Source organism: Lactuca saligna, chromosome 6 (assembly GCF_052625555.1).
Source record: "Lactuca saligna cultivar CGN05327 chromosome 6, ASM5262555v1, whole genome shotgun sequence".
Classification (NCBI taxonomy): Eukaryota; Viridiplantae; Streptophyta; class Magnoliopsida; order Asterales; family Asteraceae; genus Lactuca; species Lactuca saligna.
In genome coordinates, this window is record NC_136422.1 from 74,017,065 (window position 1) to 74,034,029 (window position 16,965).

Genomic DNA, 16,965 nt, shown 5'->3' on the forward strand with positions numbered 1-16,965 from the left:
AAGGGGTAGGTCGGGCACCCTGGTATGCCTGGCAGTATGATTATGTTATGCTTATATGTGGTAGTAGTAGGGGTAAAGTACTCCCCATAATCGGTTGAGATAAACCGAAGGGGTAGGTCGGACACCCCAATATTGTAACATCCCAAAAACACGGTCCTGAAAATTTCTTTTTAATTAATTAATAAAAACCATAATAACAAATCATATCATTCATAAACAAAAGTTGTTATATCAAATCAGTGTATCATCTCAAAACATGATCTTTTATCAAAGTATAAGCCTCCCAGGCTAAAACTTCTTGGTGTGTGCCATGCGATCATCTCGAGCTCTTTCCTCCACTACCGGAAGTACCTGAAACCAAAACTAAAAACCGTAAGAATGAAGCTTAGTGAGTTCCCGAACCTAACACATACCAAACATAATCACACACTACATACATTGGGCCTAGCCCGCTACAGCGGGCCCCGCCCGACCTCGGACGAATCCGACATCAGTCCCCACCTGGCATCGAGCCCCACTCAGTATAAATATTTGTTTCTACCAGGCCCCAGCTATCTTTGGGCCCTTCCTGCTACTCACATACAACAATAACAAATAAACAAGCTAACACAATCACTATACTACAACTGCTAGTCTCAAGGCTTCGCTTATCATGGGCCTCGCCCCTATTCTGCTACTGATGAGATATGGAACCCCGTCCACACTCAGCTACTGATGAGATACGGGGCCCCGCCCACACTCATCTCTCTACCAGGCATATACAAGTATCACAAAGACAACGAGTATAACTACACATACACTACTGCCTTGGGTACCACCCGACATCGAGCCGTAGCTCGGAAACATACATATAAACCATCCTCGGACCTCGCCCGACATCAGATCTAAATCCGATATTCACTAACACACATAAATGGGCCAACATTGGTGCCTTAGACCCATTCCTACTGGATAAAACTCACCTCAGAAAGTTGACTGTAGAATCCTGTGAACACCCCTTGCTGCTGGCCGATCCCCGAACAGCTGATCCCTCGACTTTCCAAGCTATCAATACCAAAATATCACTTAGTCCAATTCAATAACCCTTCATAGGGTAGAATGACCATTCTACCCCTAAGCCAACCTGATCCATAACTAAGGCCCAATACTATGTAAGCTTCCCAAGCCCACTAGTGGCCCACTAATGGCCCCATTTGCTAAATCGGGCCCAATTCCGTTAATGGGCCTTATCCTAAGCCCAAACATTTCCTTGGCCCATATTATTTAACTTTTAATGGCCCATTAAGGCCCAAGAACCCAAGGCATGGACCAAACCGAGGCCTAAAGATGTAAAGCCCAAACTGATAGATTATGCGGGGCGTGTGTTCCCGTACGCTAAGTGTACTAGCCATTGGTGTGTACGTTGGGCGTACCTGCATGTACACTCAACGTATTCCCCCTATTAAGTCACTTTCCTATAAGTTCTTAATACTCTACTCCAGAAGCTACTAACACAGATCCAAGTCCTTTTTCATGTCATAATCCATAAAGCCGACTACTTGGTGGCTTGTAACACACCAAAAGAGCCCAAACTTGAAATGTAACAAGATACTTCAATGAAAATGGCTAGATCTCATGCATGACCATTAAGACATTCAAAATGGAGACTTTACTACTTATGGGACCCTTTTAGCTCTAAGGGTGGCAACCCCAAGCTCACAAACGGAATTTCATCATAAAGGTCCAATCTTGGGACCAAAACTAACTCCAAAACCACACTACACTAGATCTAAGCACCCTTAAGTAAAGTTGTGAACTTTATACCTCCAAATAGTTCTAAATGAGGATGTTATTCCAGATCCACGAGCTCCAACCTTCCAGGTTCTTCCTTGCCAACTCCTTCTTTTCTTCTTCCAAGCTTACACCACCCCAAAATGAGTTTCTTGAAGTCAAAATCGCCCAAGGATGAAGTGATGAGGCATTCTAGGGTTTCACTGAGATTGGGGGATGGATAAAGAGGCTAGGGTTTGAGCCATTATGTTCTTTATATAGTGGCTCACCCTAAAGTTAGGGTTTTTGGACACTGGACGTACGTTGGGCGTACACTTTGTATGCCGGGCGTACGCCAAAAGAATCCGCAATCTTATCCCTTTATACGTTGGGCGTAACCCAGCCTTACGTTGGGCGTACTCGTGCTTTCACCACCTTGCATGCATGATCCTTCTTGTCATCTATCTCCATTAAGGGACCATTAATGTTAATAACCTCAAAGTGCTATAACTCCTTCGTTCTGAGTCTGTTTCCGACGAAATTTATATCCACGAAAAGGTGGTGAGAAGCCCTACACTTCTAGCAACACACCCTGGCTCCAAACCTCTCGAATAAAAACTTCAAAACCCATAAAAGACCAAAATGCCCCTAGCTTGGGCCTCTGAAATCCATAAACAAACATTTTCAGAACAGGGTGTTACTACTCTACCCCACTTAAACTAGACTTCGTCCTCGAAGTCACTCCTTACTAACACCCATCTCCCAACAACTGATATGTAGAATGCAACTGATGATTCTATGTGCGAAACAACATTCCCAAGGCACTGAAAGCCAACTCAGTCTTTCATTCTGAAGAAGACGAACTTTAAACTTCTGCAAACCCCAAGCTACTACGCACACATGATCTTCATGAATAACTCTTCCGCCCATACATAATTCTGCCTTTTGCCTCCATTCCTAAGGAACAGGGACCTCCCAGGTTCGAACCATTCTGTCTACCGTCCGAAATTCCGGATTCCCTCCGGTTACGAAACCCAAGCTCAAACTCTCAGTCACTCCCAGCGAGCTCCGAAGAAACTTCGGCTAGCTAAAACTTCTCTATCTACCATGCCATTCTGGCTCTGTAAGTCCTAGGATCCTCGATCCTCTAACTTGACCCTACGACCTCAACCAGGTCCCACCTGTGATGCTGCAATCATGCGGGCCTCGTCCATGGGTCTCACCCAACTACATCTCGGAGTGGCCTCTCCGACAGGTCTCACCTATCATGAGCTATGCAGGCCCCACTCCATCCTAAAACTCAACAAACTACCCTTTCTCTCGATCTTCCTCATGCTATCAAGGAGATACGAGCCTCGCCCACACTCGGCTAACCAGGAGATACGAGCCCTCACCCACACTCCTCTAACTAGCTGCTAACGAAATGCTACTGCTACCCCGCAGCCTTAGATCCTAACTAAACTGGCATCCTGCCGAGAAAATCTCCCACTTGGTTCCCACACAAGTAGCATCTAACTCAAAAACCTGAACTCAATGTTGGGAAGTTTCCCAAACTCCCAACCCGTGCGCTCCTCTAACTCAACAGCCACTAGGGATGCTTCTTTCCCAATAAAGTTGCAAACTTATCCCAATTTGCACTTACTCCTGCTCCTAATCTATGGGATAGCTCTCCCCTACTTCGATTTAACTAGATCCCTACAGCTCCCGGCTTGGGAAGGATTCCCAATCTTTCTCTCCATCTAAGGGTCGATATGCTGACATCCAACACTTACCACTGCTAACGCTCCAACCAACCAAAAACAAATCTGAACCACTCTTGAAGACTAACAGGACACTTCCCGAACCCCACTCGTACCTGCTATAACGACTGCATCCCGAGAACCGGCTCAAAAAAAGGGAGGTATTGATATGAAGTATCGCCCGTAAATCCATGGTATGCAGATCGCATATGATCCGAACACGAATAGAAATAAAGTTCTATCATACATTTACTAACATAGAGGCAGTACCATAACAATATGATCATGAATAAAAGTTTGAAGGAAAGCAAAAGATACATACCTGCAACATCCGGTGTTGCTCGCGTCTCCACTGTAGACAACTGAAAAGCCCTGCTCCCCACTGCAGGCGCCTCTGCTCAGCCCTAACGGCTGTCAGTGATCCTCAAAGTCATAGGGGTAGGTGCCATCACATGTCCTGCTGGAAGAAAAATCGGACTCTGGGCCTTCTTGTGGCCCCTCTGACTGCAATGGAAATATATCATGTCTGATCCCTAAGTGGTGGTAGCAGTACAATCCCTGCTGAAATGACCAATCCGGCAGCACCTGAAGCAGTCAGAATCACCCCCACTGACACCCCTGCATGCACCCTCGTGCGTCCGTCCACACTTGCCACAACAACTGCGGCCCTGATAATCCCTCGATCTCACATACGACCCCTTGGGTCTCTTGCCTAAACCTGCGGCTACATGCACCTCCTCCTACTTCCTCTTCCTGATGTGCTGCAAATCGATCTCCCTTTCCTTGGCCCGAGCAATCATATCCTCTAGCATCTTGTAGCTGGACCTGCTCATAAACTCCCTGATGTCACTCCACAACACCTTGTGATATCGGGCCTTCTTCATTTCCTCGTTCGCAACATACTGCGGAACAAGAAAAGACCTCTCCCTGAACTTGGCAGTGATTTCCGCCGTTGTCTCAATAGTTTGCTGGAGGTCCTGAAACTCTCGTGCTAACTGCTGCACCTCAATAACTAGTGCAAACTCGGCTATGAACCTAGTCGAGAAATCAGTCCATGTCATCGCGTCCAATGTGGCATCATCTCCAATAGTATCTCCAACCCCCTCCCACTAGTCCTGTGCTCTGTCCTTTAGAAGACAGGAGGCAAGTCAGACTTTTTTCCCCTCAAGGCACTGGCTCATACAGAAAGCGTTGGCAACATCATCCAACCACCTGCTGCTAGCAATGGGGTCCCTAGCCCCATGATAATCCGGAGCTCAACAAGCTCTGACCTCTCAAAATGTCAGCGAACGCGCCCACATCATGGCCATCATCTCAGTACGAAAAACTCCCAGCTTCTCATTCAGAAGCTCCAAAATACCCTCCTTGACCGAACCAAAGATCACATGAGGCTGGTCTAGAATACTACGTGTAACCTCAGTTGAGATGAACTCCCTCATGCGCTCCTCGAGCTGCTCAGCTCCTGATCCCTCTCTGACGCCTGATCCGACCACTGGTCTCTCACGCAACGTCGCCATGCTGAAAACATGCGATAAGAACCATCAGAATACACATCACTATCGAGGGATCACACACACACACACACTACAAGTTCCCTGGTGTTATCTCAAACCTTCTTGAATCGAGTACAGATCCTCTGCTTTCAGTAGTATGGGCCCTTACTACCTTCCATATCTATCTGTACTTTCCTTAAGAATTGCCTCGACTACACCACGTCCCTTTCACTACTACTAACACTGCTCCCAGCGCTACTCGCATCCTAGGCTTGCCCTAGGGTAACCTCCAACCCAGTCCTCAGCTACTGAAGGTATCTTCATAATGCCAATTAGCCACTACCTGAATACCATCACATGTGACGAGGCTCAGATAATCCTTCGAGTAAAGGACTCGTCCCAACAATGGTTAGACTCAGACGAGAGTTGTGCAATAGGGCCAATTCCAACACTCTGAGATTATTCAACCCTGATCACATGTGACTTGACGTAGTCACCTAATGGCCAACTCCCATCACTTAGAGTCCCACAAAGCACAAAGCAAGTAGCATTCAGACAAAAGGGAAAAAAATCTAACCACATAATCCAATCATACTGTTCTATCCCCTACTCGAGAATCTATACTAGCATGCAACTCATAAAGCTCATACACATAAGAGGCACATAAGGCATCCTCTCTATATCATTATTCCTAATCTATCATGCAGTTATAAGGCACATATCATATGATAACAAGCACGTATGGGTAATTTAGGAGAAATTACTTAAGCTCGGCTGATTGCATGCACCACACCCCTATTCTCTTTTCAAAGTTCTTTTCTTTCTCAAAATTTATTTTTTCTTTTTCTAAAACTCATTTCTTTCCTTAGTTTGAGTTCAGACACACCCGAAAGTGTGCTCGAATCCCTCAAACCAAGGTTCTGATACCAACTTGTAAACACGGTCCCGAAAATTTCTTTTTAATTAAATAATAAAAACCATAATAACATATCATATCATTCATAAACAAAAGTTGTTATATCAAATCAGAGTATCATCTCAAAACATGATCTTTTATTAGAGTATAAGGCCTCCCAACCTAAAACTTCTTGGTGTGTGCTATGCGATCATCCCGAGCTTTTTCCTCCGCTACCGGAAGTACTTGAAACCACAACTGAAAACCGTAAGCACGAATCTTAGTGATTTCCCCAACCTACCACATAACATACATAATCACACACTGCAAACATTGGGCCTAGCCCGCTACATCGGGCCCCGCCCGGCCTCGGACAAATCCAACATCAGGCCCCGCCTGGCATCGAGCCCCGCTCGGTATACAAATCTGTTTCTACCAGGCCCCACCCGCTACTCACATACAACAATAACATATAAACAAGCTAACACAATCACTATACTATAACTGCTACACACTCAGCTAGTGAGGAGATATGGCCCCCCGCCCACACTCATCCCCTACCAGGCGTATACAAGTATCACAAAGACAATGAGTATAACTACACATACACTACTGCCTCAGGTACCACCCGGCATCGAGTCGTAGCTCGGAAACATACATATAAACCTTCCTCAGGCCTCGTCCGACATCAGATCTAAATCCGGTATTCACTAACACACATAAACGGGCCGACATTGGTGCCTTAGACCCGTTCCTACCGGATAAAACTCACCTCGCAAAGCTTACTGTAGAATCCTGTGAATACCCCTCGCCCAACGTACTGGATAACACTCCCCGATCATCCCTCCCCAGTACACCCAGCGTACTCGGCTTAGCCCAAAATCCTTATAACTTCAAACGGTCATAACTTCTTCATTTCAAATCTGATTTCGATGATCCTTATATCCACAGAAAGGTATTGATGAGCTCTACAACCCTAACTATTTACTTTTGACTTTAACACATCGAACTAAAATCCTTATTTCATGAAAGGCTCGGACCATCAGTTTTACCATTATACCCTTGAGCTCCAAAGCATAAACCAAACTATTGGATCACATAATCCACATTATCCACATCCAGATGGGTCTAAACCTCTCTTTCCCAAAGGCCCGAAGCCTTATGATAGTTAATCTTTGGGTCACGGCCCCGAATTATGATTCGACTCGAAATAGGGTGTTACACACTGATTGTCATTCAGCTAAATTTATGTTCGATAAAGATTTCAAACATGATGTTTCTAAGCAAATGTATACTATAGGGCAAGCTAATTTAGCTCCATTTGATTTTACAATTATATATTGAAAATGTGAAGATAATTTTCTTCTTGTTTTCTAAGTAGAGAATTTTTAAATGAGAAATAAGCATTTAAGACAATTATCTAAAGATATTGTTATCATAAGAAATTCAATTAGAGAAACTAAAGTTCAATTAACCAATTTGATCAATTATTTTCCAATGATAAATGTCCTGGATCATTTGAGTTATACTCAACGAATAAAACAATAACAAGATGGAGACTAAAAGGTCTAAGAATTCATTTTAGAATTCTAGAGAATAAACTCATATTACTTCTGAATTAAATTTTGCAGGATGATTCCTAATCGGGGGAGAAGTGGCTACCCTAATAGAGGTGGCAGAGGAAGGGGATATCCTGTTATACAACATGGAAATTTTTTTATTAATAGTAGAAAACATTGCTTCCCAACTATCATCTAGTATTCCCAAACCTGGATATCCGTTTTATTTAGCTTTCCAAGAATTTTTAAAACAACAAAAGGATAATAATCATTCTTTCTCAAAAATAGTTTCAGAGGAAGATAATGATGATTGCTCAGAATATATTTTAACTCCTCATAAGGATTTAATTATTCTTTTGGAGGAAAATCATATCTTGTTATACTTTAAAAATCAATAATAATCATGAAATTTATTCTGGATACTGCATCATATGCAACATGTTCCTATAAATCGAGGAATTATTATGAGAATATACTCATTGCTACCGGTACATGTGAAATTTCTCATTTCTCTCCTTTAGGAGAAAATAAAATTTATAACTTCAGTAAAACAATTTTCAAGAAAATTATATTTGCGGAAGAATGGGGTTTAAGCACACTCAAGGAACGAGAATTTCTCCACCTGAACAAAATATTATAATAAAATTTAATTTCTGGGATTATATTGATAGATTTTATAAAGCTTTCCTATATGAGAATCCAAAAAGAAACATTCTTGGTTCTTCAAAATTTGTGATCAGGTTTATAAATAACAACTACCAAATTGGTTTGCCAAATGGTGGATCTCATATGGTCCCGATATTTAAATTCTTACGGAACAGTTCAAATCTTTATATGTGGAATGGCTAAATGTAGCACCAAAATTTAATGAAGCAATTTCTCATTCTATTGGTGGAAAAGAAGTAATACCTTATTTACACTTTTTTTTTTATAGAATTTTCTATACCTTAGATCTGGAAATGGATTCCTGAAGTAGATTATAGTCCTAATAATTTTCCATCTTTACAACGATCATATCTTATGAAATTTTGGGCAAAAATGTTACAAAAAGATCTAACCTCAAATGAGATCAATGCTAGACAAACGATTGATATCAAACAATTTTAAAGTATAAATCTCAAAATGAATTTTTATTTTATAAGGAGCAATCCACTAGTTCAAGCCTTTATGAAAGTGTTATTAACTCCATAAAAGCCCGGAGAAATTCTTCCCCATCCAAAGATGACATAATCAATGCATATTTTCGACAAATGAAGGAAGATATGCTTCAAAATTTCAGTCGACAGAAATCAAACAGCTTAATGCTCTCAACAGGAAATAATGATAAGTATTTGGTAGGAGAATCTCAACCGATTGATGATTAGGATGAAATTATTGAAGATTTCAATGTAAAAGACGCCTTCTCCACTCTTGAAGACATAATGATGCAGAAATTACAGAAGAAAATGTCATATACAGAAGAAATGGTCATATTCATAGAGACTACATTGTGGAAATTCCTACACTCGTTAATATCTACTGTTTACTTTAATAAAGTAACAATTATAAACGAGAATCAAGATGAGAATGCTAACCAGTTATTGACAGATGTCAAACCGCACTCATTAATACACCCCATTATTGTATTCTAGTAATATGTAAATTTTAGTTTAAGTCTCATGACGAGCCCGATATTTAGGCTTATGTTTATGTTTGAGACAGTTTCTTTCTTACACTTCTTCTAACCCTTCACTCTCTTGTAAATGTAAAATATTCAAGTTAACAAAACAAGCTTTGAAATAGTCTGGTGCCTCCTTCCTATTATTAAGTCTTCTTTACTTATATTTTATTATCTTTTATTAGCCTCATTCAATTATGGCTTAATTAGTTTCTTAAAAACTAAGTTATCATATAATTATTTAAAATACAGAAGTCTAGGTTAATAATGGGTAATTTAAATCGAAACATTTAACCATTAGTTGCAGTGTTGTCCTTTTTATTAGCCGTGGTTTGGCTTTCTTAGGATTGTATTTTAACATAATTATATGGTACCCCTGGAAAACAGGGCTGCTACATTTCATTATTAATAAGTTTTTTTAGCTTTTGACCAATGTCAACATTTTATTAAAACGCAAAAGGAGCTATAACACTACAATAGACAAACACAGTTGATGAATTCACATAAGCAAAGAGATAAACCGGTTCAAATTTTCAAGAAATACAATACAATATGAAAATCATACGAAACAGAACAAACAAGTGACTTCCGATAGGCTAGCCACCCTTGCACCCTTATTCCTGTAAAATCCCATTTTCAATACACTATTCTTTCTCATGTAACATATCAAACAAAGTCAATGATCTACTTGGCATAGCAAACATCATCACACGAGTCCCCTCTCTCAAAAACAGCAGCCGCACCCATCCCCGTTCCAATGCACATCGACACCACACCAAACCTACAGTCCCTCCCACGCTTCTTCATTTCATGCAACAGAGTCGCAACACAACGCGCTCCTACAAATAGCAATTCATCACATATTCACATCACCATTAACTTTCTTTTTAAATGGGATTATAATTTACTTCAATGACATAAAGAGTAAAAGTGCATTTGTTGTGGTTACCTGTTGCACCCAAAGGATGTCCAATGGCCATTGCGCCTCCATTCACATTGATCTTTTGTGGGTCAAGCTCAAGCTTCTTTTGGCAATATAAATATTGTGAAGCAAATGCCTTTACCAAAATAAACAAAATATATATTAATCATTTCTCCACTCACATCTTTTATAACAAAAAAGAAAATGAAAAATTATTATTACCTCATTGATCTCAAACAGATCAATGTCTTCCAATTGTAGACCAGCAGCCTTGACTGCAGCTGGAATCGCAACAGCCGGGCCAATTCCCATAATCGCTGGTGGTACACCAACAGCAGCAAATGTCCTACAATCAATCCAACAAAAAAAGGACTTATTAATTCCAAGGGCATTTTCGTCTTTTCAGACAGACAATATATACAGAGCAAGTGTCTGTCCCACATCAGTATAGTGTTAGTCTCGGTAATGCATGTCAAACACCGTACATCAGTATTAGTGTCAGTCTCGGTCAGACTGTTGACGGTCTGATGCATGTCAAACACAGTGTAACATGTTCTGTTCTATAACAAATGGGGCCCACGTACCTAAATACACCAAGGATTGGCAAACCCTTTTGAACAGCAAGGCTTCTCTTCATTAATAGAACAGCTCCAGCACCATCACTAACTTGGCTGGAAGTTCCAGCAGTGGTGGACCCATCTTTCTTGAAAACAGGTTTTAATTTTGCAAGATCTGCCAAACTTACCCCTGGCCGGATCCCATCATCAACAGAGATCGTTACAGGTGTCTCATCTCCAGTTTTTGGGTCAACGATCTTTTCACCAAAAAAAAAAAAGATTTAAATCAGAAAAAATAAAAAGTTGAAAGGAAAAGGAAATACAAAAAGTGGAAGACATTTTCATTTTTTCACCTTGGTTGGAATTGGAATGATCTCGTCCTTGAATCTTCCAGCAGCAGTTGCAGCAGCAGCCTTTCTATGGGACTCAACCTATTCATTATCAAAAAAAATTTTAAATAAAAATTACATTTACAAGAAAGATAAAACATAATAAATTAATTTAACTTACTGCAGCCTGATCTTGTTCCTGTCTTGTTACTTTAAAGCGTTGGGCCACATTTTCTGATGTGATTCCCATTGGAAGAAGACAATCTTGGGCTTGTGCCATGGTTTTCACCTGGTGCGATCAAGGGGCAAAATGGTCCAAAACTGAAACTTTTATATTTTTTATTATTATTTAAAAAGAGGGAGAAAAATGTTATACTTTCGGGTTAACGGATCCTTCCCAAGCCATAGGATTGGTGGTCATAGATTCAAGCCCAGCACCAATACCTATTTATATATAAAATTAATTCATAAACAAACCAGAAAAATGGCGTGAAATTAATTTTTTTAAGTATAAAATAAATAAATAAGTACTCACCAATTTCATAGAATCCAGCTTTAATAGCTGCAGCTACATCAGCTACTGCCTGAAGACCTGAGGAACACTGTCTGTTGACAGTCCTAATTGGCACAGTTTCTGAAAATAAAAAACAGGTAAAATCATGTTAAAGGAATTAGAGAATTGTGGACATGGAATGGAATCCTGAATTCCATTCATACCAGGAAAGCCGGCATAGAAAGCAGCCATCCTGCATTCACTTGCTCTTTGGGAGCCTGGTCCCAACACTGATCCAACAACAATGTCTCCAACTTCAGCTGGATTGATATTTGTTTTTTCTATCAATGCCTGAGAAATTTTACAACAAAACAATGTAAAAGCTGTACAAGATTTTTTCAAATGAACAATAAGACACAAGTTTAAAGGATTTTACCTTCAAAACTGGGGCAAGTATATCATCAGGATAGGTATCCTTGAGTCCACCCCTCTTTGATTTGCAAAGGGGAGATCGGTATGCACTGCATAAATCATCAAAATAAGGAAAAAATAAAAAAGATTGCAGAAAGATTCATCTTGAAAGTAGTCAAAAGAGAAAGATTCCATAGGTTTTCATCTGTTTGGTTTGAAAAAGTTGAGTTGAAAACTTTATAAAATGGGTTATTACTTATTATATTGTAAATTTTGATTCCCTTCCATAACGGAATGAAAAAGAACTGCTCATAGCTACAGAATGAAAATTAATAAATGGATGGAATCTCATTCCTTGAAGAATGGAATGGTCGATTCCATCACACAAAACATACATTTTTTTTCAATTTTCCTCCCTAATTCCATCATACCAAGCGGAAAATGCTACCTTAGTTACTCATAGAAAGTTGCTCTGTATATATTAACATAAAACTACAGCAAGAAACTTGGAAAGAAAGAATATTCAACAGATGTTACTTACGCTACAATTACTACATCATCCCCAAAAACTTGACTCCTTTGATAAGCAGCACTATCACCTGCTGCACAGACTGATGCCTGATTTCAAATTACAAACATTAACCACAGTATTGAGGAGAGAATAAACATGACAAGATGAATACTTGTAAAAACATGTAAAATAGACACCATTTGTTCAATTTCAACAAAATCAAGCCATTATGGTGGCACCTAAGGTGATCCCTTGATGTACAAATTCATGAAAAGAAAACATAACAAAATAGCACAAGATGTAAGCATTTAGGCCACATGGAAATACCTTGTTTTAGAACATAACCTAATAAGCACCTATTCTGATCCCAAATCATCCAGGAAATATGCAGGGGATAACTACTGGATGTGTTTTACAACAATCATTTCATCACAAACTAGTTTGAGAGGGAAAAATGAAATGATTACACAGATGAAAATCAATGAAATTATGAGGAGGTTATGCTAATTCTGAGGTTCTGGGAAGTAAAAGTCATACTTCCACATGGTCCTATGCTCTTCCCTATGTCCTATCCTAGATTCAACACTTTTGGTACCTCTTCAAACCCCCATCATGGCAAAAATATTCTCTTATTGTACTTTCATTTGAGCTAATTTATTATATATTGATTTATATATTATCAAGCATCTAAGAAAAAATTATCTCTAAAGGTGATCCCAAACTACATCGAAAAAGCATCAATCAGCAATAACAACAACAATCTATCACAAAATTAACTGGAGAGGCTAAATTAAAAACCTTTGTAGTGAAATTATAAAGGGATCAAGCACCATGTAGTTCTGGGATACAAAAGTCAATACTTCCACATGCCCCTAATCCCTATGCTCGTCCCCACAAGCAATACCTAGAGGCTCAAATTTCTATTCAACACTTTTTTCCGATGCCTCTTCTAAGCTTCGTGGTTGTACAAGTGTTCCTTTTGGTACTTTCATTTCAAGTAACTTACTATAATTTGCTTTAGCTATTGTCAAACATCTGTGGAAAATATTATCCCCTAGACATATTTGTACTTGGTACGAACTGAAGAAACAGGAAAAATAGAAGAATGTCTTGGATCAATCAGGGTACGAACAGAAGAATGTCCATATGATGCCGGTATATAAGGCAATACCTCCGACAACATAACGAATTTTAATTTTAGCAGATCAAAGTCTAATAAATCAGTCAACTGTATAAATCTTCGTGCAACAAACATCAAATCAGGTTAAAACGATCATAAAACGCATGATATCATGTACGAAACCTAACTTCAAGGAGAGATTTTTTTTTTCTTCGGCATCTGAATAAATCAGCACGATCAAATTACTCATATACAGATGTAACTTAAGAATTAAGAAAGAACGGATCGAGTCAAACACTAGAGGCATGAAAAGAGTTCATTGATTAAAACTAGAATTGAACTTACGGAAATTGAAGAATCGAGATTTTCCAAGGATGAAGAGGTAGAAGACGGACGAAGATGCTCCAGCAGAACTCTTTGTCTCTCGATTGCTCTATCCATTTTCTCTACGAAAACAAAAATAGGTTGCTTGCGCGTTTGAATTGGTTAACCGTAGAAGCAACGATGTGCAGCTACGATATTGGTATATATATAGAGAGAAGGAGAGATTAATTTAGAGTGTGGAAAGGTTGAACATTGGGATGTGTGATGCTTATCGTTTGAGGCGTTATATGGCGGTGTCTCTCGTATGTCAATTTCATAGCAGATGATATTTTAAATAATTGACGATTGCGATAAGGGAGTTTTTCAATATGTTTTTTAGTTTTATGTTTTCGTTATATAAATAAATAAATTTAAAAATATAACAATTTTTCATTTGTGAAGTTGTTTTTTTATAAAGCTTATTTATGGTTTTTTTTTTTTTTTTTAATTATAAAGTTTATTTATGGATTTTACTAGAGATGCATAAATAAGTGTCCGACCCGACCCAGATCAATGATTGGTAAATAAGGCGTGGATCGAGCCCACATGCTTTATTTGGGCACGGGGCTGTCTTGAGTCAAAAAACATGAGCTACTTAGGCATTTCGTTTTTTTTTTAATGTTTTTAAAAGTAACAACGTTACAACAATATATATTAGTCAAAAAAAAGTTATTTTAGACATTTTTTTTAATGTTCTTAAAGTAACAATAATATATAGAGAAATTAAATATATTTTTATCTTTTCTTTATATTTATTATTTATCATAATTTTAATAGGCATAAAGATAAATAAAAAAATAATAATAAGAGCATATTTAATTTATCATATATATATATATATATATATATATATATATATATATATATATATATATATATATATATATATATATATATATATATATATATATATATATATATATATATATATATATATTAGGTTGTTTATTATAATATTCTATTTTTAATTATAAGATTTTACTTTTATTTAGAAAATCCTTCTTATATTGGGTTCTTTATTATTATTACATTATATTTTTATTTATTCCTATTATTAGGTTATAAGCGTAGACATTATGGTTAAAAAATGAATACACAATGATAACTTAAAAGCGTAATGAATAATCATTGATTTGTAAAAATTTATTAATTTACAAAGAAAGATGTTTTGTTTGTAACTTTATAACCACTAGTTAAAATTAATATATAAATTGATTTGAATATCCAATCGACATTATGTATATGCAGATATTTGATAACATCATGATTTTGTGTAACATCCCGGGTTTCAGGCATTATCAAATCCTTCATTGAGTTTTAAATTATGTTATTTTGGTTCTTGGATTGTAAAGATAAAACCCTAAGAAGCCCTAGTGGCAAAATGGTAATTTTAGGAGCAGGAGTTGTACGTTGAGCGTACACATATGTACGTTGGGCATACTTATATCCGAGTGAAACCCTAATTTTTAGGGTTTGAGGGGTATTTAAACATCTTTATGGATCATTTAGTCTCATCCTTTTAACCTCTAAGCCTTTGAGTCGTTTTTGGCAAACCCTAACCTTATACGAGAGTGTTTTGAGCTTAAAGCATGTTCTTTATGTGCTTAAGGAAGAAGGAGTTGCATCAAGGAGATTAGAAGGGAAAGCAAGCTTGTGGATCTTGGATCATCACCTTCTTGGGAAGCTCCAAAAGGTAAAAAGTTGCTACATTTATGCTTTGTTTGCTTGGATCTCATTTTAATAGCTTTATGGTGTTCTTCTTGTCCAAAAGTCCCACTGTTATGCATGTTTGGTTTTAGACATTTAAGGATGTCCTTTCAGACCCATAGGAAGGGTTTTAAACCATAAAAATGAAGTCCCTTTATCTAGTTTGGTTCCATGCTTCTTGTAGAAGGTCTTGACGGGTTAAGACCATGTATTAAGGACTTTTTGGACATCTAAAGTCATAAAGTTGGAGACTTTATGACTCAAGGGGTGCATTTAGACCATGGATCTAAAGTTTGGGCTTAAGTGCTTACGTCATTAAGCATTTATTGGAGTTTTGGGTTATGCGAGGGTACACCCCGCATAGAAGGGAGTACCCCCACGTACTCGGTTAGTATCCCCGTAATGCAGTTAATGTGAGGTTGCGTATACTGAGCGTACCTCCGGAGTATGCCCTACGTACTCGCATGGTTCAACCATATTTGAGTTAACTCGACTGGGTTGACTCAGTGGGTTTATTGATTTTGACCAGTTGACTTTGAGTTAACCAAGTTTTACCATGTTTGACCAAGTTTGACTTTTAAGGATATTTTGGATATGATTGGGTTTTGATAGAATTGGTCACTTGGTGGTTGTTGGCATTTGAGTTGAGTTTTCCTCACTATACTTTCGGGTCGAAGGTACTAAGGCCGACCCATTGGTTTCATAACCTAATATTGTGGATATGCTGAGTATGGAATAGATATGCATGCTAGTTTGGTAGATTTGTAGGACTATTTGTGATACTGTCTGTTTATCTATATATGATATTATTTGTTATATTAACATATTATGTGGGTTGGGTTGAGGTCGTACCTGCTACGTGTGGTAGCCAACAAACCCTGGAGCATACTAGATATGAGCTGAGGGCCAGGGAGGGCATGCCCGACTCATAATGAGGGCTCATGAGCATTCCAGATATGAGCTAAGGGTCGGGAATGACATGTCAGACTCGTATTGACGGCTTAGTGGTATTCGGTCTAAGGATTGATCAGGCCGAGGAGCAAGCCAGGCATAAGCTGTGGGCCCAGGGGCAAGTCAGACTTATGATCTGGGCTCAGGGGTAATCCAATCTGTATGTTGTGGACCCATTGCATGCTGTTATTATATTTGTGTTATTTGTTATGTATCGGTATTTTGGGGGGAACTCACTAAGTTTTGGGCTTACAGTTTTGGATTATGTTTATGGTATATCAGAGGAACGTGGGAAGGCGAAGGTGTGATCATGCACCTCCTCATGTTTTGTTTCACGATTTTGGCATTTCTCTAATGTTGAACTTGTTTTGAAAACAATTTGTAAACAATGATGGGTTTTGGTTTTATTTAAAAGTTTAAAATTTTTCATGAATTTTATGAATGTTACAAGTTGGTATCAGAGCCTTGGTTTGAGTGAATTAGAGGAACACTCGTGTGAATCCAGTCTC

At 38.6% G+C, this 16,965-nt stretch overlaps 1 protein-coding gene across 1 annotated transcript; it reads right to left on the reverse strand.

Moving 5' to 3' along the window:
- Positions 1–9,569: 9,569 nt before the first annotated feature.
- Positions 9,570–14,019, reverse strand: PKT3 (peroxisomal 3-ketoacyl-CoA thiolase 3). Its single transcript, XM_078959169.1, has 12 exons — positions 13,781–14,019; positions 12,346–12,422; positions 11,830–11,914; positions 11,618–11,744; positions 11,436–11,534; positions 11,277–11,344; positions 11,082–11,189; positions 10,925–11,002; positions 10,599–10,828; positions 10,237–10,360; positions 10,042–10,150; positions 9,570–9,931 (listed from the first exon to the last, which is right to left on the reverse strand). The coding sequence occupies exons 1-12, from the start codon at positions 13,874–13,876 to the stop codon at positions 9,777–9,779; spliced, it is 1,356 nt and encodes a 451-aa protein (XP_078815295.1). The 5' UTR covers positions 13,877–14,019; the 3' UTR covers positions 9,570–9,776.
- Positions 14,020–16,965: the final 2,946 nt, after the last annotated feature.